The 27,924-nt window shown below is 34.9% G+C and overlaps 1 protein-coding gene across 16 annotated transcripts in view; it reads right to left on the bottom strand.

Moving 5' to 3' along the window:
* The window catches only part of Stim (stromal interaction molecule), a 376,699-nt gene that overhangs the window by 126,632 nt on the left and 222,143 nt on the right, over nucleotides 1-27,924 (bottom strand). For 12 of the 16 annotated variants that reach the window (XM_068384428.1, XM_068384493.1, XM_068384551.1 and 9 more), the window contains one exon: nucleotides 7,368-7,489. In XM_068384428.1, the coding sequence (XP_068240529.1) occupies nucleotides 7,368-7,489 (122 nt within the window). The remainder of the gene's footprint in view (nucleotides 1-7,367; nucleotides 7,490-27,924) is intronic. The other 4 variants (XM_068384439.1, XM_068384459.1, XM_068384477.1 and 1 more) reach the window with 1 other exon arrangement.

Raw genomic sequence — 27,924 nt, 5'->3', positions numbered from 1 at the left:
AACTCCGATCCATACATCACAGTTGGTACAATCACTTTCTCATACAGAACACTCTTTACATTCATGTCCAACCCTCTATTTTTTACTACTCCCTTACCTGCCCCCAACACTTTGCATACTTCATTCACTCTCTGACGTACATCTGCTTCCACTCCACCATTTGCTGTAACAATAGATCCCAAGTACTTAAACTGATCCACCTCCTCAAGTAACTCTCCATTCAACACGACATTCAACCTCGCACCACCTTCCCTTCTCATACATCTCATAACCTTACTCTTACCCACATTAACTCTCAACTTCCTTCTCTCTCTCACACCCTTCCCAATTCTGTCACTAATCGGCCAAGCTTCTCTTCCGCGTCTGCAACCAGTACAGTATCATCCGCAAACAACAACTGATTTACCTCCTATTCATGGTCATTCTCATCTACCAGTTTCAATTTTCGTCCAAGCACTCGAGCACTCACCTCTCTCACCACTCCATCAACATACAAGTTAAACAACCACGGCGACATCACACATCCCTGTCTTAGCCCCACTCTCACCGGAAACCAATCGCTCACTTCATTTCCTATCCTAACACATGCTTTACTACCTTTGTAGAAACTTTTCACTGCTTGCAACTACGTTCCACCAACTCCATATAACCTCATCACATTCCACATTGCTTTCCTATCAACTCTATCATACGCTTTCTCCAGATCCATAAACGCAACATACACCTCCTTACCTTTTGCCAAATATTTCTTGCATATCTGCCTAACTGTAAAAATCTGATTCATACAACCCCTACCTCTTCTAAAACCACCCTGTACTTCTAATATTGCATTCTCTGTTTTATCCTTAATCCTATTAATCAGTACTCTACCATACACTTTTCCAACCACACTCAACAAACTAATATCCATTGAATTACAACACTCATGCACATCTCCCTTACCCTTATATAGTGGTACAATACATGCACAAACCCAATCTACTAGCACCATTGACAACACAAAACACAGATTAAACAATCTCACCAACCATTCAAGTACAGTCACACCCCATTCCTTCAACATCTCAGCTCTCACACCATCCATACCAGATGCTTTTCCTACTCTCGTTTCATCTAGTGCTCTCCTCACTTCCTCTCTTGTAATCTCTCTCTCATTCTCATCTCCCATCACCGGCATTTCAACACCTCCAACAGCAATTATATCTGCCTCCCTATTATCCTCAACATTCAGTAAACTTTCAAAATATTCTGCCCACCTTTTCCTTGCCTCTTCTCCTTTTAACAACCTTCCATTTCCATTTTTCACTGTCTCTTCAATTCTTGAACCAGCCTTCCTTACTCACTTCACTTCTTCCCAAAACTTCTTCTTATCCTCTTCATATGAATGACCCAATCCTTGACCCCACCTCAGGTCAGCTGCCCTCTTTGCCCCACTTACCTTGCACTTCACTTCCACATTTTTCTCTATATCTTTCAAACTTCTCTACACTATTACTCTGCAGCCATTCTTCAAAAGCCCTCTTTTTCTCTTTCACTTTTACCTTCACTCCTTCATTCCACCATTTACTGCCCTTCCTCATGCTGTCTCCAACAAACTTCTTGCCAGACACATCACATGCAATCCCAACAAAATTTTCTTTTACAAACTTCCACTCCTCCTCTAAATTACCCTTCTCTTACTTTCACTTCGTCATATGCCATTTTCAACCTTTCTTGATATTTATTATAATAATAATAATTAAAATAATGGGTAACCCTACCCTTTATCAATCACTCTAAAAGTTGATTTAGTTCAATAAACTCTTGACCTCACTGTTTGGTGGTAAGGATTGGCGGTATGTATATAAATGCCAAGTGAGCAAAGAAATAAGGGGTAGTCTGTAGGTGGTTAAGTCACCAAATTTCTGTCTGCCAAAAAATTTGCTCACTTGGGTAGTGCACGTAGCACAACATGTACCTCTTGCCAGAATAGAGGAGCTCTGAAATAATGCTTAATTCTAAGCATAGCGAGCCACAGTGGAGCAAAGATCAGTAAGTGAATAATTAATGTTAGTTTATTAACCAACATACTGAAAATTAAGACAATATTATGCACAACAGAGAGTCTTATACAACTCAGTACGTCCGCATTACAGAAGGCTTAAGGCTCAAGTGGGAAGTGGAATTGCTACCCTTTTTCTGAGTCTAAGATAACAATATAATAACTCTATCCACCACAAGTTGATACTGTAACTGAGGAATATAATCAGCCTTGAAAGCAGCTATATCTGCATATTTGGAAGAATAAGAAGCTTCTAAATCTATCTTAATCGTCTTATTAGGGTATTTCTCAGCAATAAGGTTACATAAGGTATGAAATGTGCTAATTCCTCACTTTCAAGGTTGCCTCTGTTCTTTCTCTTCATCTTCCTGTGGGGTAGGTTGAACGAAGGGAAAATCAGCTAAATTCCAGGTTTATTCACAACTGGAGTGAATGCAAGGGATGCTGCACATGTGTTTGGAGAACTTGTTTGTAGTATATGTACTAGGGCCTACATTTACCCCAACTTGAATTAATCTGTGATGAGCTAGCAGCTGATCTTGCAAGCAAATGGAACAAAATCACAAATGAAACACAATGCAAACAATTGAATTCAATAGAAACTTTGTTCACCCCATCAAGTTGTAAGGGAATCGTACGATATGTCACATCATCCACCTATGTAATACCATATACCGTAATTTAGGAGCGATTACTTTGAAGAATGGAGGGATATTAGGATTCAGATTACATACCTGGTCATCTGTGCCACAAGCTTGTTGTCTTACAGAGCAACTAGGATTGCTGCAGTCTAGGGTTTAGCAGCAGAAGGGTCTAAAGTAATTAGAGAATTTTAGGTTTTGTAAAACGCTTTTGAATCTGTAATGCACAGCAAACTTTCAGAACCCTTACTGAAAGAAACACTGAAGCCTAAACTTAAATTGGGGAGTTAGGTTAGGTTAGCAACAAGGTGGGTACGACAAGAGTTACTGTTTTAAGAGAGGTCTCCTTAGACTCTTGAATGTTAAAAAAGTAAGCTAACAATGTCAGGAACTTAAGAAGCTCACATTATGGCCGTCATCCCTACTACAATCAACTAGCCTATTCTTCCTACAAGAAGTTTAATTTAGTGCTATGCACTATTAAGTTGGTCAACAGTTATTGAAAAATACTTGCACATGAGAGGTACAGTTAGGGAAGTGCTCTTTTCACAATGGTTATTTAACCCTGGATAGGTACGCTCCTCGGACACCCCTTTAAGGGTATACTCGGACGCGAACGACCCCGACGCCAAAAAAAATTCTTGAAAAATCAGTTTTTGCAGTAACCTCCTTTTTTCTTTTGCCAAAAAAAACTTCAATGAATGCTTAAAACAACTGTAAAGATAAATACTACTCATCTGCAGAAAAACTATTTATTATAAATATTTTAAAAAATTAAGTAGAAAAAAAAAAGACCTGACATAAAAATTCATAAAAGTTTATACATATATACACAATTCCTTTTAGGAATTGATTCTTGAATGTTTAGGACACATCTTGATGTATTTTGGATGAAGTCAGACCCATGGAGGTGAAGATCTGAAATGAGAAAAAAAGGGTAACTTTTTTAGGCCAAAAAAATTTGTCCAAATTTCATGAATTTTTTTGGGTACCCAAATGAAATAGGAAGTGGCTAATTTTTTTAGGGAATAAACATATGTTATCCTGAAATAGAAATATGTAAAAAAATCTTCATTATTTTGTAAATTACATTTATATCAGGGGCCATATCTAAAGGTAATTTTTTGAGTACTTAGAAATTTCGTAAAAAAATACATATATTTAATATATAATATGATATTTATGCAGGTAAAAATATACCAAAATATCACAAATTCTATAGGGAACAAGAATATATATAGATAGGGCAGCTTACGCTTCGGATATGTCCACAAAATGGCCGCCAACCACACTGACTCAGACTCCCTAATCTGCCACTTGAAATGTAGGAAGGGTATGTCAATTTCAAGGTGTTATTTACTAATCTAATTATTATTGGATATGCATAAAAATTGTATGGTGGGTTGCTGGATAATTGACGATTATTTTACGACTATAAAATTAAAATTCTGACCCAAAAAAATTTTTTGAAGGGAAATAAAATCGAAAAAAAAAAATGTAAAACAATATAATATTTTAGCTAAAAAAAATTGATGATATTCAATCAAAAAAAAAAGTAAACAAAATTTTCCGACAAATAAACATCTAGAGGAATCATTACTCTGTGATAGTTCCTTAGTACGTAGTAATTTTGAAAGAATTGGGAAAAAACGAAAAAATGGCAATCACCGGAAAATCGAACACATACCTATATATACGCCATATCTGGCTAAAAAAAAGATAGGCATGGGTAGCCAGATCATCTAGAAACACTTTCCAACACTATAAAAATATAAGTTTTGCGACACTACTTGCCAATTCCTTACGGTAACATGACTAAGCAAAAAAATGCAAAACAAATAAAAAGGGGCACTCGTGGAAAAATGGCCATTCTAATATACGGCATTTCAGAAAAAAAAAATTTCAGCCACGTGCTAGGCAAACCATCAAGGCACATTTTCCGACAAATAAACATATAAATGAAATATTACTCTGTGATAGTTCCTTAGTACGTAGTAATTTTGAAAGAAATGGGAAAAAACGAAAAAATGGCAATCACAGGAAAATCGAACACATACTTATATATACGCCATATCTGGCTAAAAAAAAATAGGCATGGGTAGCCAGATCATCTAGAAACACTTTCCAACACTATAAAAATATAAGTTTTGCGACACTACTTGCCAATTCCTTACGGTAACATGACTAAGCAAAAAAATGCAAAACAAATAAAAAGGGGCACTCGCGGAAAAATGCCCAACATTCTAATATACGGCATCTCAGATAAAAAAAAAGACATGCACGTGTTAGCCCAACCATCAAGGCACACTTTCTAACACATAAACATGAAAAAAAAATCAATAATATACGGCAATTCCTTACTACGTAGTAAATTTTTACAAATATTGAAAAAAAACAGAAATTGGCAACCGCAGTTAAATACCCAATATACCAATAACTACGTCGTATCTGACAAAAACAAAATCACGCATGGGTAGCCAGATCATCTAGACACACTTTCCAACACTAAAAAAGCAAAAGTTTTACGACACTATTTCGCAATATCTTACGGAAAAATGACTTGGCACAAAAATGAAAAAAAATGAAAAAGGGACACTCGCGGTAAAATGCCCGACATTCTAATATACGGCATCTCAGATAAAAAAAAAGACATGCACGTGTTAGCCCAACCATCAAGGCACACTTTCTAACACATAAACATGAAAAAAAAATGAATAATATACGGCAATTCCTTACTACGTAGTAATTTTTACAAATATTGAAAAAAAACAGAAATTGGTAACCGCAGTTAAATACCCAATATACCAATAACTACGTCGTATCTGACAAAAACAAAGTCACGCATGGGTAGCCAGATCATCTAGACACACTTTCCAACACTAAACAAGCAAAAGTTTTACGACCCTATTTGGCAATATCTTACGGAAAAATGACTTGGCAAAAAAATGAAAAAAAATTAAAAAGGGGCACTCGCGGTAAAATGGTCCTCGTGGTGATGAACGACATTTTAACTAAAAAAAAAATCATGCACATGGTAGCCAAACAATCCACCAAGACTTTCCACAACTGATAACCTATACAAGTTGCACCATTCTACGACAATTTCATAATACGTAATAACTTTGATAATTATGCAAACTACCTTAGAAGGGTAAACTCGGTCGCGAACGACCCCGACGCGTCTCAGAAATCGGGGAAGGAGTACAGCTACAGCAATGCACATCTGGACACTACTAGAGCGTGTAGGGGAGACACCTCCTGCAGGTCGATCACCCACAAATTCAGTCACAGGGGTGAGTCACGTGAGAAAAACCTGTTTTTTTTTGACGCTCGGGGTCGCAAACGACCCATCGTACCTATCCAGGGTTAAATCACAGTATTACCCCTGACATGATACACCAAGGGAATGTGGATAATGAACTTCCAGGAACAAATTCCCATGCCCACTCCATGCAGTAATTGCTACGAAAACTAGGGGAAGACATCTTCATGAACAGTATTAAGCAAACAATCTGGAGAGGGTCTGATCAGTATTGCAAGACTGAAGAAACTAGAAAGACAAAGAGACTGGTGTGTCAGTTACCACTTACTGCTAGAATGTTCCTTTCTTTACTAAGTGCATGTGCTTACAAAAGGGAAAGAAAATGGGAACATTTTAAAACTAAAATTTTATGGGTAAAGGTTGATCAAACCAAGCTTCTGGAGAACAAGCAATATGAACATCAGGGGAGGTGCACAGAAATAATAAAATTACCCAATTAAAGATGGATGTTATTCCTACACATGCTTAGACTTGAAAGCATATTTTTACAATATACAGTCAATTTACCTTTAATACTGTACCAGAAATCTAAAAGTCCACAATGTTTGATGAGTAATATAAAAATTTGACAATGATGAATAAGTACTCCTTATATCATGATATTGGATGGCATGAATTTGGGCCACAGGCTCAAACAATAGGGTATGGGAGGACCTTTAATTGCCTTATGAAGTAAAGGTTAAAAGATTGGACAAGAGGGAAGAAATGAAATAGGAACTGTACACAGCAATCTTACTCATTCTACTTCTATAATAATGGGAAAGTGAATATAATTCAGAATTGACTTTACTATATCCTTACTCATTAGAATAATCATTCATTGAATAAAAAAAAATCCATAAAAATACTGTATCAAAACTATCTTAAAAATGACTCTATTTGGGAAATCTATAAAGAAAAATAGAAAGAACACAAATAGACTACTATGGCTTATGTTGAGTAAGCTAACATAAACTAACACTAAAACAACCTACATAAGTTAATTCGAATTAAGAGTACAATAAACTTCAGGGTGGTAAATAACTTCAATCAAAATTAACATTAAATCTTAGAATACATGTTAAGGCCCAGATCACCTACAAACACAAATATATTAAAAAAAATTACTTTACTTAGTAACTAGATATTTTCAGTGTACAGTTATATTACCATTACCAACACTACAAATATGAGCATAAGAACACAACAGAACCTTGCTTGGGTATGAAACAACAAAGGTCCTGTGCCTGAACAAATGACTTCACCATGCATACGGCTCCAGGTGCTTATTTAAGAAATTCTTCAATGAACAAAAAATAATAACTTTTACTACCTTACTATAATAAATTCAACATGAAATAAATAAAAATAATAATAAACTTACTGTTAACATGTCGCTAAGTTGTTTTTCATATTCACGATTACGCTGATATGCCTTGAAGCATCCAATAAGGGCCAGTGTAAGTAGAGTAACAAGCACCAAGTCTTTCACATGACTCCCTGATTCTGTGAAATATAAACATACCAATTAAAATCAGAAAAGATTGAAAAATAACTAAATCTATGAGACAGAACAAATGAAAACTTACGATATTCAGTATATTATTATATGAACTTTTCCAGATTACTTTTACACTTAAACATTGTGCAGTTCCACAATTTGCAAATATAAAAAAGTATCTTTCAATACATTAAACTCAAAATTATAAATATAGTATATTCAAAATCACGTCTTGTGATTCCAAGGCGAAAATCAAACAAAAATATCCCAACTCATAACAAAACAATTACATGCACTACAGTACATACATTACCAAAATAATCGCACCACATACTATACATTAATAGAACTCCATGGGCAATAAGAAACATAATTTGTAATAAACACATGCAGTTAGTTGTCTGTCTTCTTTTTTTTATCAAATCTAACAATAAAGAGAATTTTCATCTACTAGTCCAGCAAATTATTGCTGTTTTCATATATGTCCTGAGTCAAAGAAGGTACTGTGATTTGTATGCTGTAAGATCTGTAAAAAATATAAATACACACTGAACCCTACATTCCAATGGTATGCAGTGCTTAAGTAGCAAATAAAGTTTGAACATTAAGAAGATTGTCCATGTCATGACCATTCCAAACCTATTACTAGATGGTATACTTGAATATGAATTTAAAGCTTTAATTACTGCTGCAGTACAATACATAACATTCCTAGCATTAAACAAAAATATATTACCTATGCGCAAGTTAAATTTATCGATCAGTAATATGTTCCATGATATTTGATGCCCCACTGGAAATTATTGCCTACAAGTATCCACGTTGAACTATGGAGATAGTTGTAAAAGATTTCTCATGAATAACATGCAGATTAACTGTCAGCATTTCATTTTAATATGCTCATTTTAGTCTCTCTTTAAGGGGGCCGGCCGTTATGCCAATATATGGGGGTATAGGAAGAAAAACACAAAATTCTGAAAAAATTCACAGAGCTTCGTATGGCAATGGAGAATGCAAATATGAAATATTTTGTCAAAATTCCTCTTACTTTCATAGTTACAGGGTAATTAGTAAAAGTAACCCAATAAACCAAAAACACTGTCCCTACAAGAAAATGCATTATTTCTTCTATTAACGTAAATTTTGATAATTATTACATATTGATATAAAACAAATTATGAGCAATGGTATTCTGTATAGATTCCATGAGTCACAAGACTATGTATTACGCATTACGCCCTTCGGCCCTCAGTACTAGCACAAACCTCATATAGAGTACATGTTAGAGTTTGACCTCTGACATTCAATCGATTTTATGTCTGTATTTCTCAATTTCGGCAAGAATTTCATCATGCCTAAGAGGAAAAGATAATTTCAACACCTAGCTAACATATTGAAGAAAAAAATTTGCTCTAATAAGAGGTCAGAAGTGGGTAATATCGACGAAATTAAGAGTTAGTGAAGGGAAGATATGATGAAGGTGCAACCGTCTAGCCTAAAGATACAAGATGTTGGGTAGAGGGATCTTCATTTATGATTAAATAATGATAAATAACTTTGTTTTGGTTTACCAATATCCAAAAAGGAACATAAAATTCATAATAATCATGATTTATCAATATTAACTTTGTAAAAATACAAAGAGAAACTTTGAACACCCGTATCTCAAAACTATACTTATTGACCTTCAAATTCTATCTTCTCTCTTAGTTTTGAAGATAAAGCATTGAAATTTGGTATATAAATTAGAAAGACATTATAAAACAATAATATAGAGCTCTTTTTTCCAATTTTTGTTTCATATTTTTTTCTTACCTTTTTTTCCCTAAAATATAGTTTATTTTTTTACCATAATGAAAAAAATTCCTATCTAGCAAAACAATGACTTCTTGAAAAAAAAAAACACTATTTCATTTGAGGTCTATATTATGTCTATATAGGGTATTAATCCCAGGTCTTAATATTAAGACAGTAGTATCAGGGGAGGAGATAAAATTTGAAAAACACTAATTTTCTAGATAAATCACCCTGGCGTCACAAAACCGAAGATCTGAGGAAAACTCCTATGCAGTTTGGAGATGTCCTAAGTCACCTTATTAAGTGGTATTAATGTCAAAGTCCTGTCCTTAAAAAACGGCACTAGCCGGCCAGCCCTCTTGAGTTGGGCATATTTGTTTAACTCTCTTATTCCAACTGTTGCAGTTAACTTAGGAAAAAATACTCTGGCTCAGCCCTATAAGTTTAGAAAAGTGACATATTGATTTAGTTAAATTACTTTACGGTGATAAGACCAACTAGCAAGAATAATCCAACTTTCGGTGTTCTTAAGGCTTAAACTTCCTCAGTTCTTGAGACTTCAGAAAGAATGCTTGGATTGTATTGTACTGTACTGAATTTCTCAAATGAATCTTGGAAAGCTTTATTTTTTCCATTTTGTGAAAAAAATGTTAGACGGCAAAACAAAATCCATAAAATCCCTGTTCAAAGTTTAAGATATCCTTTCTACTACCTATGTAAACTTTTAAACTTACCTCAGTCCTATCCTTCTAAATCATATCCCACTCCATCCCCTTGTTATAATTGGTTGCTTATTATTGATTATTGCCAAGATTTTGCACACTACAGTACATACAATAAGTGGACACTATAATTTGAAAAAAAATAATAAACATGTTCTATATAAGAAAAAAAGACTTTGACTTTGCAAACAAAACATTAGAGTTCCCTAGTATCCTCAAGGAAAATTTACCTAAGAGCAACTTCTAAAACGGCAGTACAACTTTCACTGGTCATATTGAAAGACTGTTGTTTTAGAAGTTGCTCTTAGGTAAAGTTTCCTTGAGGATACTAGGGAACTCTAATGTAGTTTTGTTTGCAAAGTCAAAGTCTTTATTCTTATATAGAACATGTTTATTATTCTTTTTTTCAAAGTATAGTGTCCACTTATTGTATGTACTCTAGTGTGCAAAATCTTGGCAATAATCAATAATAAGCAACCAATTATAACAAGGGGATGGAGTGGGATATGATTTAGAAGGATAGGACTGAGGTACAGTATAAAAGTTTACATAGCTAGTAGAAGGGATATCTTAAAATTTAAACGTGAATTTTATGGATTTTGTTGCTTTTACCGTCTAAATTTTTTTTTGTTAGACGGCAAAACAACAAAATCAATAAAATCCACATTCAAATTTTAAGATATCCCTTCAACTATCTATGTAAACTTTTATACTGTACCTCAGTCCTATCCTTCTAAATCATATCCCAATAAGAAAAAGACTTTGACTTTGCTAACAAAACAACATTAGAGTTCCCTAGTATCCTCAAGGAAACTTTACCTAAGAGCAACTTCTAAAACAACAGTACAGCTAAGGCATAATGGAACTAGTAAGTTCAAAATAATTGTGCACGTGATCGAAATTTCAAATTGAAAAAGAAAGGTACTATGCTCAAAGTAAGTAATGTCTTGTCAGATTAATTAATAAATAACAGTACTGGACCCAATGCTAAAACGACTGCTTTATAGTTTTCTATTGAAATGTCTCAAGGATGCAAAAAGGTTAAGAGTAAGACCACTTTTCTATGTAATAAATTAATAAAACTTACGCCAACAATCAGGCAATACAACTAAAGTATTTAAGTCTATATAATTTGCTTTTGTTCACTGAAAACACATAATTATTGGTTAAAGACCATTATATTTTCATCTTATATGAATAAAATGATGGAATAAGCTGTTACTTAGGTCCAATTCTTTGTGTAATTGTACACTAAAGATAAAAAAAAATGTGCTTAAAAAGAACACATATTACTACAATAAATCAAGTCCTCACTATTCTTTATCTTTTCTTTATATTCATGGAGATTGGCCATGTTCAAATATAAATTATTCACCTTCTGTTTAAGATAACATCACAGTAAAATAGTGACAGATGACACACCTGAGTAACATTGAAATGTAAATATATATAGAAACACTGTAAAATCCAAACTAAAAAATATTTCAAATTGTGAGATAAAACAAGAGGCACATCAGAGTTGGGCTTAATGAGATAATAAATCTGAGTCATTATTGTTGGTTCTTGCCTGGGAACCTACTGTGTTCACTATCCTCATGGTACACAGCATATGGGTAGTAGTGTAGCAGTCTCATAGACAGTGAGGAGAAATGTTATCTTTTTTTCAGATAAAATCAAATTGGAACTTGCAGTTAAAAGCTTTTTGTATTCAAAGGTAAAATTCTTGGAAATAATAATCATTATTCAATTCTGCAAAAAATTAATTTCATGCAAACCTCTTCATTGAGCCAATATTAATTGACTTGGTTTACTTAATGCACATTTAACAAAAATGTAATGATAAGTTTATGTTGTGCTCTTAACAAAGTGACAACAAATTATCTTTGACCTTGAATTAGAGTTTTTATTCATCTTCCTTTAACTATTTTGCAATAGAGAGTTTACACCTCAAAATTATTCAAATACCACCCGTAATATTCAAATTCTTTCTCATCAATGTTCCAACAAAATGCATACCCTTTAAAGCACAATTTTCAAGTCACATTCACTATATGACCCTCTGAATAAATTGATAAATTATCAGTCTTAAAAACATAGGAGACCATCTCAGCCAATAACAAATTCAAAGATCACCACTCCTTTGGAAAAAAGGCTTTGGTTTATTTCAACAGTTAACTGTAAAAAGTGCAATTGCACGATAAGGGGAATAAATAATATTTTCCATATATCTATTCAGTATAGTTTTACAGCTGTTGAAAAAACTTAAGATTTCTCTAACCTACCTATATAAACATAGAAAAACTTGATATAGAACTTTTCCAACTGTACAATTTGCAACTTACTGGCATAATTACTACTAAAACTGAGTATCAATTCTCATGCAAGCACTAAGAGATCTCTTACATTTTACAAAGGAAAAAAAAAACATGCAAAGTCAAGGTAAAACCAGCTCATTCCAAGTAAAGCCTAAACAATTCACTCCTAATATCAGTGCAATTAAATTAAAACTTAAATCTCTATTGAATTATGTGTTGAGAGAGAGAGAGAGAGAGAGAGAGAGAGAGAGAGAGAGAGAGAGAGAGAGAGAGAGAGAGAGAGAGAGAGAGATTTAAACATCATAATGACCCAGAATTCAAAGATCCTTCCTGATTCCATGATAAGACACAAATCTGGCATTTCAACCTTTCATGGACATTGCAAGTATTTAAAAGACTGGGGAGACTGTAAGGCATTCAAGTACAGTGATATGTATTTGTCATTCCTCTGCTACCCTGGTAAAAATTTTGGCAGGTAAGTGCCCTATTCATGGTTAGACACATTCATAAACATGCTGAACCTCTGAAGCCAGTGGAATAGTACACTTCAACTTCTTTATTTACTACAGAGAGTTCTTCAGATGCTCTTCTGAACTTGGTACAGGAAAGTTGTTAAGCACTGATGATGGCTTCCAGAACCTATTTGAGTGAATTTTGGAATGAAAACATCCTAGATCTGGCAAACGACATTCCCAATAGGAACCAAATTTTCTATTAATATTTGCTATAACTTTTTGGATGAACTTGATAACCATCTGGGTGATGTTGACACTCATTCCAAGTTACATGGACTTAGCGGAAGGAAACAAGTCTGACTTTAGGTTGATCTAATTCTTTCAACTGGGATGAGGGAATGGTTATCCAGTCTTCCGAATAATAACTGAATTAAATCCTAATTCTCTGAACAATACCCACTAACACACTACTGATGTCATCCGTCTGATGAACACTTTTATTGCCAACATGACGATGAGGAACATGAAACCGAATTAGCAAACATTTCCTCTTAATATGAAGAGATTTCCTCTACAATGAATGAATAGGAACAAGAAGATATTAATTTTGCTGATCCAATGGTACTAAAGAGTCCCATTTCTGAATGGACCTTCCTATGAACATCATCATCATGAGGGTCACAAGAAATTTGTTCTGGTTTCCCACATTTATGGCTGGTCTCAACACAGTGCACAATTCAAGGCCTTCATCCCTACCCAAGTTGACAATAAAATCAAGGAGATAAGAGAGATACTTATTCTATGAGTTTTCTTCTTCAATGTAGAGTGCATATCCTCAATGCATATCCTCATCAAAGGCTCAGAACTAGGCCATGAATGTAAAACTTGACCAATACCAGCAGGGAAGATAGAGTGGCACTTGTCTTGAGGTACAGGATTACATATCCTTGTCATGAAACTTCCCTGATCAATGGTTGGGCTACGGTAACCTCTCAGGATTTCCAACTCTCCTGAACACAAGCCCATTCTAGAGGACCTGATGACAGGGGAAGAAGGACTATCACATCTTTTGTCACTACTATCTATTAACATTTCTTCTGCTCTTGCTCACCTGCTTAGAATAAAGGGCTTTCAGGACTAAATTGTTGTTGAAATTTATTCATTAATCTAGATAGTCTGCTGAAAAGCAAACGATAAAGGAACAGGACTTTATGAAAAATATTTGCCCATTAAGCTGTACTTTTAGGCTATCATTTAATTTGTAAGCAAGATTTTCTAGGAATAGGAATAAGTCTAGAAGAGTGAAGATCAAAAGTTCAAAGACTATCAGGGGAAAGTAAAGCTAAAAAATCCATAAGCATTACATTTAACAACAGGTAGACAATTTAATATTAAAAACGGAGTCTCTACCCAATGACTAAATCATCTTCTTTTAACTTCCTAATGGCATCTGTTGTATGGATCTTTGCTGCTAAAGTTGCCCTCACTCTGCTGAGGAACCATTCTTGCCAATTCAAGACACTAAAAGAGGTAAAGAGACAGTTGTGTGCACAAGCGGCCATTACAGCCTGAACTGAGTTTAGTTGAGATTAACAAATTGTCACAATTTAAAAACTTATAGGTCATTCATGAGTAACATAGGCAAAAGATAGACTGTTGCACCATCACACAATGTTCTAGAGACCAAATATATACAGTCCACATATGATCAGCACCCTAGGACCCCCTATCACCAAGCTAGGATGACTTATCAAGCAAACCTATGGGTGCCTAAATACGTGCGTTTTAGCTCACATACATAGTAAGGTTGCATTCATTCGTGAAAACTACAGTACCACGCATGCATAGTGATGTTTAGGCCTACAGACTGCAAGTTTCCAATCTGCCAGGAATAACCAATGTGAAGTGTTCCTGCTGCAGTCATAGTTCTGAGCAGTTCCTTGCCTTTCAGCCTCAACATGATATCCTTAGGGATTAAAGACACAATTTTGGCCATCAATAAATCTTAACCCTTAGTTGACAATTATATATGATCTGGATGCAACTACATCATTGATGACTTCTTGAATCCTTGAGAAGTGCTCAGAGATAAAAAAAAAAAAAAAAAAAAAAATCAAACATATTCAGCATCATTTGATCTCACAGGAATTGAACTCAGTCATCTTTGAAAACAGGAGGGAGTCCAAAGGGCCAGAAAGATCTAAAGGTCCTGCAACAACAAGAAGTAATGACTATTTGCTGGAGATGGAAAACTAGACATATCTTTGGTGAGGCCGCACCCTCGTCCTCAACATCTGCTGTGCAACACAAGACTTCAACGTGGTTTGGTGATTAGCATCAGAAGAGTTAATGGATGAATGAGCTGAAGGTGTGACTAATGTATACCAAATCAATATACAGTAGGCGCCAAAACTGATATAAAAAATTGCAAAATGAATCGTACATACTTTGTTAAAAACTTGTGGGGTTGCCAGTTAGTTTATTTTATTCCAATTATTGTCATCCTCTTTATGTGATAAGTATCAGTGATTAACTGCAGAGCCACAAAATGTATTTCCTCAGCGAAGAATGGTCATTGTTAATTCAATATATGTTTATAAAAAAAAGAGAAAAAAAAATTTCCCCGTAGTAACATCTGCAGCGGCTCTACGTGTGCTCAACATTGAATGGTAGCAGGAAAAACTTTATGTAAGCATTGGCCTAATGTAATTTGTAAATTAACTTTCTACTTTTATAGCATTATATCGAACGTTATTATGATTTCTTTTGATAAAATACAAAGAAGTATAGCATCTGAATAATAAAATATAAGTAAGGCACAAGTTGGTGTAAAAAAAAAATTATATCCAAGTTATATGTGTGTTAGGCCTATTTCAATAATCAAGGAAATATATATTCCAGCTTGTTGTTGAAACTGGAGTTGTTTGGATATCTGCATGGTTTCACACATGATTTTCCATTAATTAGGTTTCACTATCATGAGCTTTATAAATACATGCTTGGTTTGCTACAAAATTTCAACCTGTTTAGCAGGAATACATTAAAAACTATCATTGTTGAGCTTACTCTCACTTATTAGTATATCAAACAAGTAATTATTATCTGTAGAAAATACTAAAGATACAGTATGTTAACAAAACTTGGTAATCTCTTCTAAGTCTACTACTTTGAGAAGACATTGCTAGGTAAATTGCTTCTTCATGCAATTTACAAAAAGTAATCATGATTTTATAGAAAACTGCACCATGCACTAATTTCAGCTAGATTCCTATCATGGAGCTCAGCAACCCCAGATTTACATTCAGGAGATGAAATTGCAGCAAAGACAGTAGCATCATCTGCAAATGTAATGGACATGTTTTCCAGGCCACACCACAAATGTGTATATAGTATGAAAAGTAATGAACCAAAAACACTACCCTGAGGAACACCAGATATTACATTTCTATACTGACTATGGTGCTCATCCACAACTAATCTTTGTAATCTATCACTAAAAAATCAATAATGATAATCATCTGAAGAAGCCTTGAATATCTATTGTATAGTGAACTATAGAAGCTCCAATAGTGAACTATAGAGGCTCTTCCTCCTAACAAGAATTTTTCAGATTAATCACTGTAATAGTCTTGTGCTCTAAAATGTCCCCACTCAGAGTTTACATATAAAAAGGTTAAATGTTAGTCTCCCTGCTTAAAATCCCCAAAGGAGATAAACAATTAATTTTCATTGCCTGGTGGATTCCCAGTATCCTGCGATGAACTTTGGCAATAAGTCGAGTGAAGGTGAATGCAGTGTAGGACTTGGGCCACTCTGTTAAAGGAATGTCTTCATTCCTCTTCCAATCGAAGTACAAGTGAACGCCTAAATTATATGTGAGAACTAACTGCAGCAACAATTGCTGAAGGAGACACAATTAAACGACAAGAGTAAGTGCAACACTAACCCCTTGTCAAGACAATCTGCTCTCTCCGTAATATGCTAAACCATGGAGCAGAAAACACAAATATAGAAATCATTACATTCAAAGAAGGTAATGAAGATATATCATGCCATAGAATGAGTTGCAGAGGGCTACAAGAACAACCTAACTTGAGTCTTAGGGGCAAAGCCTGGACTAAATATACTAACATCCACGGAGCCAAGTTACAGGATTTCTTTTCAACTGTGATGCAAATCAAGCTTCCAGAAAAGCCTTAAGAATGACTCAAGTCAAGGTCCCTTCATGTGACAGGCCTTTTGCTTGATTAATGGAATAGGTGAAGGAAGGATTGTTATCCTATCATCGACTGAAGACTCTATAGACATGTTTGCTAAAACTTTAAGGGCAAGAGATTTATGAGATCTCTTCTATGCAAAGAATACTTTGATCTGTATTCCATTCTTTAAAAAAATCTTCTTCGGTGGTAAATACTGGTGACCCTGGAAAAGCAAATGCATGATAGGCCTGTGCAAGCCTTCCCTGATAAGTCTGATCTTTTATGTTCAGAAACAATAAAAAAAAAAGACAAGGACTGACTGCAACAGACAACCCTTTAATTCTACAATTAAAACAGCACAAACCTAAAGATTTCTGGGCCATGGAAAAAAACTTAATTCACCCAAATGAACTAAAAATAAAAGCCAAGCTATAAAAAATATATACCTATAAAAATAGAAAACCCTGGGTTACTATTAAATATAAAAATTTCAATATGGAAAAAGCATTGAACACATCACTATACAATTACTTTTCATACACATACCACATGAACTCAGAAAAAAAATCTAAATGATTTGACTTCACATAAATGAAGTATAAAAATATGAAAACTCTACTAAAGAAAAACTCTTTTAAGGACGAGCAAATGTAAGTTTCCCCTTCCAAAAACAAAAAAATAAAGTACTAAAATCAACAGAACATACATTGAGAAGTAAAAATTAACAAGACTGTCACTTAAATGACAAAAATAATGATTAGATTAACTAAAAGATAGGCCTAAAAATACCAATAATTACTATAGCACATCTGGGAGCAGTAGAACAATACTGATGTGGAATATCAGATGAGGGTACGCATTCTTCTTCTAATACAAAACAAGTCGCAAAACTTTCATATTTCCATGTATCCCATGATTAATAGGATTGAAAGGAAGGTGATTATGAAAAATGGTCCTACAAATTATGATATCTTTTAATTGAACTTAGAAGAGGGAAGGCACAAAAATAGATTGCCAAGATTATATATTACTAAACATCTACATTTAAAGAAATGGACCAAGAGTCAATACAGTACCATAAATAAATCATGTAGGAGTGTACAGATAACATTGCATGTATACATGCATAGGTTTGGAATTACCCGCCTTTTGAGTCTTTTCATCGAAGAGGTACACAATTTTGGGGGGTAGCCGACATCAAACAAATGAAAAATAGGGGACCTTTCCTCTCTACGTTCCTCCCAGCCTAACAAGGGACTCAACCAAGTTTGGCTGGTGCTGCTAGGGTGCCACAGCCCATCCTTCCCTGTTATCCAGCACAGATGAAGCTTCATAATGCTGAATCCCCTACTGCTGCTACCTCCGTGGTCATCCAAGGCGACCGGAGGAAACAGCAGGGCCAACCGGAACTGCGTCACAATCGCTCGCCATTCATTCCTATTTCTCACAGCTTTCTTCACTCCATCCATCAACCCAAACCTTGGCCTTCCTCTTGTACTTCTCCCATCAACTCTTGCATTCATCACCTTCTTTAGCAGACAGCCATTTTCCATTCTCTTAACATGGCCAAACCACCTCAACACATTCATATCCACTCTAGCTGCTAACTCATTTCTTACATCCGTTCTCACCCTCACTACTTTGTTTCTAACACTATCTACTTGAGATACACCAGCCATACTCCTCAGACACTTCATCTCAAATACATTCAATTTCTGTCACTTTCATTCACCACAATACCGTACAATCACTTTCTCATACAGAACACTCTTTACATTCATGCCCAACCCTTTATTCTTTACCACTACCTTCACTGCCCCCAAATACTTTGCATCCTTCATTCCTTCTCTGCGTACATCTGCTTCCACTCCACCATTTGCTACAACAACAGACCCCAAGTACTTAAACTGATCCACCTCCTCAAGTAACTCTCCATTCAAAATAACATTCAACCTCGCACCACCTTCCCTTCTTGCACATCTTATAACCTTACTCTTACCCACATTAACTCTCAACTTCTTTCTCTCACATACCCTTCCAAATTCTGTCACTAATCGGCCAAGCTTCTCTTCCGAGTCTGCAACCAGTACATCATCCGCAAACAACAACTGATTTACCTACCATTCATGATCATTTTCATCTACCAGTTTCAATCCTAATCCAAGCACTCGAGCATTCACCTCTCTCACCACTCCATCAACATACAAGTTGAACAACCATGGCAATATCACACATCCCTGTCTCAGCCCCACTCTCACCGGAAACCAATCGCTCACTTCATTTCCTATCCTAATACATGCTTTACTAACTTTGTAGAAACTTTTCACTACTTGCAACTACGTTCCACCAATTCCATATAACCTCATCACATTCCACATCGCTTCCCTATCAACTCTATCATACGCTTTCTCTAGATCGCTCACACATTTGCCTAACTGTAAAAATCTGATTCATACAACCCCTACCTCTTCTAAAACCACCCTGTACTTCTAAGATTGCATTCTCTGTTTTATCCTTAATCCTATTAATCAATACTCTACCATACACTTTTCCAACCACACTCAACAAACTAATATCCATTGAATTACAACACTCATGCACATCTCCCTTACCCTTATATAGAGGTACAGTACATGCACAAACCCAATTTACTGGTGCCATTGACAACACTAAACATATATCAAACAATCTCACCAACCATTCAAGTACAGTCACACCCCCTTCCTTCAATATCTCAGCTCTCACACCATCCATACCAGGTGCTTTTCCTACTCTCGTTCCATCTAGTGCTCTCCTCACTTCCTCTCTTGTAATTTCTCTCTCATTCTCATCTCCCATCACCGGCACCTCAACACCTGCAACAGCAATTATATCTGCCTCCCTATTATCCTCAACATTCAGTAAACTTTCAAAATATTCCTCCCACCTTTTCCTTCCCTCCTCTCATTTTAACACCGTTCCATTTCCATATTTCACTGTCTCTTCAATTCTCGAACCAGCCTTCCTTACTCTCTTCACTTCTTTCCAAAACTTCTCCTTATTCTTTTCATATGAACGACCCAATCCCTGACCCCACCTCGTGTCAGCCGCCCTCTTTGCCTCGGTTACCTTGCACTTTACTTCCACTTTTTTCTTTCTATATCTTTCATACTTCTCTACACTATCACTCTGCAGCCATTCTTCAAATGCCCTCTTTTTCTCTTCCACCTTTACTTTCACTCCTTCATTGCACCATTCACTGCCCTTCCTCATGCTGCCTCTAACAAACTTCTTTCCACACACATCACTTGCAATCCCCAAAAAATTTTCTTTTACTAACTTCCACTCCTCCTCTAAATTACCAGTTTCTCTTATTTCAACTCTGTCAAATTCTGATACATATATGTAAATAAGACAAAATCAAAAGAATTTGCCAAATAAAATAGATTCCATTCTAAATAAAGACACCTACAACAAAAATGAAGTATGGTAATGATTTCACCAAAAGCTAATGAAACTATTATAATATCTATATCTATAAAAGGTCATCATAAGTCCTTACTGTAGCCATGTTCAGATGATAAGAAACCTTTCAATCATATGAATATACTTATAATTACTTGTTATACCAAGGATCAACTGATACCTTGTATAATATGAAGATCACAAGGAAGAGCAGTTTAATGCTTTTATCTTGCCTTGATCTCAAGAAAATAAATCAATAGTCATAAAAGAGGACAGGACAGGGCAGGGATAAACCCTGACAGAGGCAACAAACCTGCTTTTTCATGAGGTAATGTAACAGAAATAAATGTTTTCAGCATGAATAGACAATGTGAATTCTTCCCTAAAGTAATTAAATATAATATAAATTACTCATTAAAAAGTAATAAGATTATAGGATTTGAAGAACCAGGGACATAACCAGTGTAAAAGCAAATCAAACACCATGCAGAGCCACTTTTCTTCCAAAAATGCCTAGGAAACATAGAATATACTCCTCTTAAATTTAGTTTACGGCTGTACTTAACTATGCAAATTTGTACATTATACCAAAAAAATATCCTTCTAAAACAAAAAAGCATTTGCAGTACACGAAAGTGTTGAAACATATCAAAAGTGCAAAGATGCAATCTATTTGCCATCTCTATTTGAATTTTCTCAATATCAACCAAAGTATTTTATCATTCGTTCTATATTGCATACTATAGGTATCTTTCCACATTAACCAAAATTTGCCTGCACCTATGGAAAATAGTTGAAATGTAAGACTTTTCTAACACTTTAGTTTAAAACTTAATTCAAAAGAAAAGTGGATATAAACAATTTCAGGAACTTCAGAGTATAGTACATTCTATTCAATTTACTGGAAAACTCTTACATTGGTGAACATAACACTCAAAATACACAAGGAAGTTTATGGTTTGTTACCATCAGCAAGCTATTGAGTCTGACTGTTCATAACTCAAATCTACCAAAGTTTCCAGATCAATTTTACAATTCACATACATCATCGAGAAGTTTCTAATGAGATTACTTGGATCTTTTTAAATTTTTTTTCATGGTAAAGAGTGATTATAAGTAAACACTTATTCCAAATTCTCAAGTAATTAAAAAAATCTTGTAATAAACAATGCAATGACTTACAAAGGCTATAAAAATGTGCAACATTACTAAAGAAAAGAGCAATACAGTATGTCAAGATGTGGGCAAGGCATGCAAGGCTGTAATGAATCTAGCAGTCTCCCTTTAAATTGCATTAACCTAACTTTGTGCAGTATTCATAAAGAGTTTTTTAAACCGGTACTAAAATATTTATCAGTACAGCAGTTTTTGGATTTAATGGTGACATGTTTTTAAAGCTCATTGCTATAACAGGTCAACAGATTTTGACCAGCCCTATAATGCAACTTAAATTTCAAATAGAAAATTTAAAGTCTGTTTAGGTTAATAAGATTAACTGAACATCAACTTGAAAAGTCAATCTAAACAATTGATGATTCTGCCAATTCTTCAGACAGTCATTAGGGAGAGTGCTATAATAACAGTTACAGCATGTCATCTTTGGAGAGTATAAAGCACTACCAAAATCTATGAGATAAAGCCAAAACACTTTACTATAAGAGAAGTATTATACAGTAAATGTTGAAAATTTTGTATTGCAAGCATAAAACTGTCTAGCTATATGAAGTTGCAATAGTATGCATATTTGAGGCATATGTCTTTATAGAGTAAAAAATGGCAAAGGCTGAGCAAATCCTAAAAACTCCCGAATTATATTTTGATTATCGTAAGATACCTAAAACATAAATTTTTGATATAGGTAAAGGGAGTACCAATTAAAACACTTCCTTTCACAGATTATTCTGTTACTAACTTGCTTCACTATAAGACATATCTCTCAACTATGCAAGGCATTCCAAATTCATGGGTAATTTTAAAACAACCCATTTAACAACCATGATGGCAATACTTACCAAACATCAACAGGTCATCAGCCAAAATGCAGGGAGAAAAAATTCTTATGTTTTAAAATAATCATTCAACCCACAAAATGCAGTTTTCAGAAAAAGTGCACATCCTATACTGTTAATTTTTTGCTCATTTAGAGCCCTGCATAATGTACATCTTGAAAAAATATCAAAATCCCAAACCCTCCTAAAAAGCAATGTATAGCCTATTAGGAACAGACTAATCATGGCCACAGAAAACAAGAAAATCTTTAAACAACGTAACTGAAAAGAAGTGAAAAAAAAATTGAAACATTAATTTCGACTTAATATGCATGTTTCTTAGCAAATGCAAAATTCATGATTATCTATTTAAAACAAACAATGCATGCTAAAAGCTATCTTAAGAAGCAAACACCAGAAATTAAAACCTTTAAAAATTCCATATGCCACACTGAAATAAAAAAGCATAAGAGTATATGGAACGCATAAGCCTGCAGTTGGAAAATATATTGACTAATATATGTTTGCTTACATAAAATATAGTATATTCTATTCTAATGCTAAACCTGCCAAAAAGCCAAAAAAAATCTAGATCTATAAATCATTTGTTTGTAGAATACTATGTAAGTGGTTCAAAAATAGTTTACCAAAAATTACAAGAAACTATTCCTGTTCTGGAAATAAATTGTCATTACATAACAGTATATGTATCAAAATCTACTATGTAAGAACAACTAATCAAGTTTTGTTCATAAAATAATTTGATATTTATGGCATATATTAGCTGAAATATAGTGTACATCATATGATACCTAATTAAAATAAATACAGTAGTGTTCTTATTGGTGCTCAACTTTAATCATGTTTTTCACAAGATTAACATATCACAAAATTAAAAATCGCAACCTATTCAATCGAAGAAAATATACAAGTAAATTTCCATTTCATTCCAAGTAGGCATTGAAATGGCTAACCCTTATTATCATCTTAATAGGTAAAACATAGGGTAAAACCTAATAAACCATGAATCCTTGTACTAGACCAGTAGACAAGACTGTAGAGTCAAGATTCAACATAAAAACCATATTATGTAGCTTGAAGAGGGAAAACTAGAATTTTAATGATAAAATTTCCTAATTCTATGGTTACCTGGCTTTCATTTAACTTCTACCTTGAAGTTTGTTAAATGCAGAAGTCTACCCCTTAACTAAAGATACCCCTCGAGTGTATTATTATGAACACATGGCATTGTATGGGAACACTATCACACGGGCAGATCATATCCCTTTATCTTTCAATCTCGAACTCAAAACAAATTTTGCAGCCTCTCTACATCACTAATCAAGTGGGGCACCCAGGGGTATATACAGTAATAGAATGTCAGGCAAATATAGAAATCAGTAATTGCATTATTAAAATTCTGCTCATTTCTATGAACATCCTCTGGTGTTCATATTACTAACTCCCACATTGCTAGAGGTGGGATAGAAAAGGAAAGATTCAGTAAATGTAAAGCCCCAGCCAACTTAAATACAGTACTTTAGGTTACTGGATATTCAACTTTCCCTAAAAACTAGTTAAACTGTAATTAGTCACAAAGTATAAAGGGTAGTAACTCATACTTCCGTATTACAAATTTTAAACTTGAAACTCTCTAGGAGTTAGAATGAAAAATATCAATGAACTTTCAAACCTATAAATTTCTCTCATTATAATAAACAATTCACTTCTAAAACTCCATTTTACTATATTAACCATCACCACTAGAATAAAAATTATAACTTAAACAATTTCTAAAATTCTAAAATAATAATTTTCCTACAACATAATCCACACCTACCACAGGACCCAATGTCCAAAAGTTCTTATAAACGAACCTGGTTTCTTTAAAAGAATATTTAGAAAAACATACTGCATGCCACCGAGTTGCAGCCAAACGTCTTTCCTGATAAAGATTTCTGCAGTAATTAAATGAAGCTCCACTTCAAGTATCAACTATAACTTTTAGGTCCTTCATTTGACTTGAATTAAATTCTCTATGCTGTTTAGTCATTAATCTCTCAACATTCCTAAGCTTACACCAATCTAAATAACCATAATATTGTTTTCTATCTATATTATTGGTCAACTGTCAACAATCTAGAAGAACTATAAAACACATTTTTTTCTGAGAATGCAGAGGATAGCCTACATGCGGTTAGGTGAAAATCCTTGGAAATCAGTTCCCTGATAAGAGTATTCTTTTAAGGTGAAATCTGTATACCATCCTCTATGAGGCCAAAAAGGAGCCATTAAAGTCCTCTTGCTGTTCAACTGGTGCAGAACTTGATAATCACTACCTAAATCATTAAACATCAGGTAGAAGCACATAATCTAGATTGGACTAGTCCTGAAACGGGGCTTTTACCTTCCTAACCAATGGATCTGCAGATGGAGAGTAATACTTGTCAATCTTCTTGTTAAAAGAAATTGCAAACATGTCCATGTTTGGCTTTCTCTACCTATTCCAAAAGAATCCAGACTCCATTTGTTTGAAAAACTGTCAATTTTGCTTGATTGATCTGCCACCAAGTTCAGCTTCCCTAGAATAAACTGAGGTAGAAGATTCATTACCCTAATCATCATCCAAGATAAGGGTACTTCAACTACTCATTCCTAATGTAAGCCACTGCCATCACTTTGCAAAATAAACAGCCATGCACTTCCCCATTACCAGATGTTTCTGAGCCAGACAATAACACATCTTTTTCATTTTTTTCAACCAACTACCTGACAGATGTAGCAAATCTATGGTGGCAGCTAAGCCTACTGGGGAAGCCTCAATTTATAGATAAGTTTGGAAACCTCACTTCCAACAACATACCCCGAGCCAAAAAGTGAAGATTGCACCACCCTTTCATCAGGTGTAATTGGTTCTGAATCACTTTAACACAAGTTTTTTCAGATCGAACATTTTGTTCCTATGTCGATGAAGATAAAACTGATTTCCTCATTTTCAAGCAACCCATCAAAACTAACTTCTCTAGAGATAACATGATCCCCAGTAACCTCGTCCACATCTGAAGCAACAATTTTTTCACCTGCTTGAGGTTCTCTAACAACAGAAGGAATAACCAATTCCTATTTTCCAATGGAAAAGCCCAAAAGGAACTGTTGCTATCATCATCCCAAAGAATAAAATCCTTTGAAAAGTACTAAGAGAGTCTTCTTCATGTTGAACATTACTTCTAAGCTTTTTAATAACCACAGACACCTGTCGGTAAATTGTTGAACTTGAATATTTTCCAAAGATTTATTAAAAATAATCTAACAATCCAGGCATAACAGAACTTTGATGCTCAAGAACCTCAACTATTTTAAGAGGGCTGGTCCTGAAACCAAAAATTAGATAATTGAATTGGTAACCCTTTGACCCATTCATATACTGAAGGAGTTTAATTGATTCTGTGAATTTCCATGGAAAATTTGGTTAGAAATATAACTGTTTAAAGTTGATACATCCCAAACTGTCCGCCACCCCTTGGGCAACTTAAGGAACAACCTGTTGTAAAATCCTGGGGATGGATTTAATACTTCCTTTAACACAATATTTTCTAGGAGTTCTGTAATCTTTCAATCTCAAAAGATGACTTTGTTGAATTATCAAGATAAGTTCAAAATGGAAGGGGTTCCTCTGGACCAGGGAAGACTTGTGGACCTAGGAGTTTGACAACATTCCTTTGCCACAAATAAGACCAAAGCAGGCTGAAGTGTTTCCAAAACAAACCTTGTAAAAGTGAGAGAAATTTCCCCCTACTTGGACCTCTAAAGGACTCTCATTGCTTTCTTCGATAAGACTGATGGATCCTACTGCCACTGTGGCTGCAGTGTCTAGCTAAACAAAAAATCTCCCAAGGAGTGTTTGAAACAGAATCTCGAGGTAAGGAGAAATAGGTCTTCATATGAATGACCTTATATCATCACTTTCTGCTCTTAAAGTTACCAGATTACTACTTATTGATCCCATCTTGACCTAACATGGGCCAAAATATAGAAGTAATTAAATTGAATTTTTGTACATCAGATACTTTCCCAACCATTGAAGAGCGCAGTACCATAAAAAACTCAGTATCCTGCAGTAGTCTCCAGAAAAAACCATCTTAAATAGTTTTACCTAAAGAGGTTAAATAATCTAAAATAAGATTAAGATCTAGATAACCTGCATACAGCAAAATAACCTCTATTATAGACTCTCTGCTAAAACAATTTATCAACTAGGGTTGTGGTAGCCGAATGGAAACGTTCCTACCTAGCAATCTGTTGGATGGGAGTTCAACCACCACTCAAGCTCGATAGTTTTGAGTAGTGTTTAGGGGAGCCTATAGGGGTACCTGTTGAATCGTTAGCAGCCACTGAATATCCCTCCTTGATCCTAGCTTGATGGAGAGGGGTCTTGGGCACTACTCATATGTATATATGATCAGTCTCTAGGACATTGTCATGTCTCTTACCTCCCCCATTCATGAGAAACCTTCCAACATTTATACTCCATATTCTATTTCCAAAGGAACACATTTCTTTAAAACTTGGATTAAAAGTAGCTCGTTTGGGGGAAAAATAAACTTCGGCATTTAATCAGTGTTATAAATCAATGAGTGTTTTTGCGAGATAAAATCTTAAAAGATAGGAAGCAGACTTAGTAGTCTTATTTTCCTCAAAAGGGTATCAATTTATTCACTTTGCCCATGAAAACATGAGAAAACTTCAGAGCATATGTTGTTGTAGAAGTGTCAGCATTCAACGCCATAATAGAATGAAACTATCAGCTCTTACACAATAAATTCTCTTCAAAAATTAAAAAGAGATACATCACTCAATTCAGCCTCTTCCTCATCACCTTCATGTTCATATTCTAAAATAATTTTTGCGCCTGTGTCAGGCAAGAGACTCATTTCAGCAGTGGAGGTACTAGCCCATACACTAACACCACAAAGGAAAATTTAAGATGACCTAGTGGCTGACCCTACATGAGGCTGATCCCACTGCAACTCAAAACATGATGCTCTTCTTAGCTCCAATCAAAGCATGTAAAAAAGATTTTAATAAGAGGATCACCTTCCACAGGAACCATCTAGTATGGAACACTGTTAACAATAGTAAACAAATCTTGCTAATGAGCACAGTACCTACTTCAGTGATAGAAGGGTTACTTGGATCCAGACAGCCTACCTGGTTATCTATCTGGGAATACAGTGGGTGCATGGAGCATACCATATCACAGAAATGCGAGTGTTTTGTAATAGAAGATTAAGAGAGCACGGCTCGAGGAGAGACTATCGACTCTATAATGTGCTGTGTATCAACAAAACCCAGTCCGACTGGTACACCCGAACCTTCTGGAGTTAGCCTGATAGCTAGTTTGCCTAATGTAATGAGTTACACAAGCATGCAACATCGGTAAAAAGCTTTTGAAACTCATTGGTCAAATTCTGTCATCATCTACCTTACACAAACATCACCTAGCCTTGTCTTCTCTAGCTT

Source organism: Palaemon carinicauda, chromosome 1 (genome assembly GCF_036898095.1).
Source record: "Palaemon carinicauda isolate YSFRI2023 chromosome 1, ASM3689809v2, whole genome shotgun sequence".
NCBI classification, from domain to species: domain Eukaryota; kingdom Metazoa; phylum Arthropoda; class Malacostraca; order Decapoda; family Palaemonidae; genus Palaemon; species Palaemon carinicauda.
This window is presented reverse-complemented; position numbering and strand designations above follow the sequence as displayed.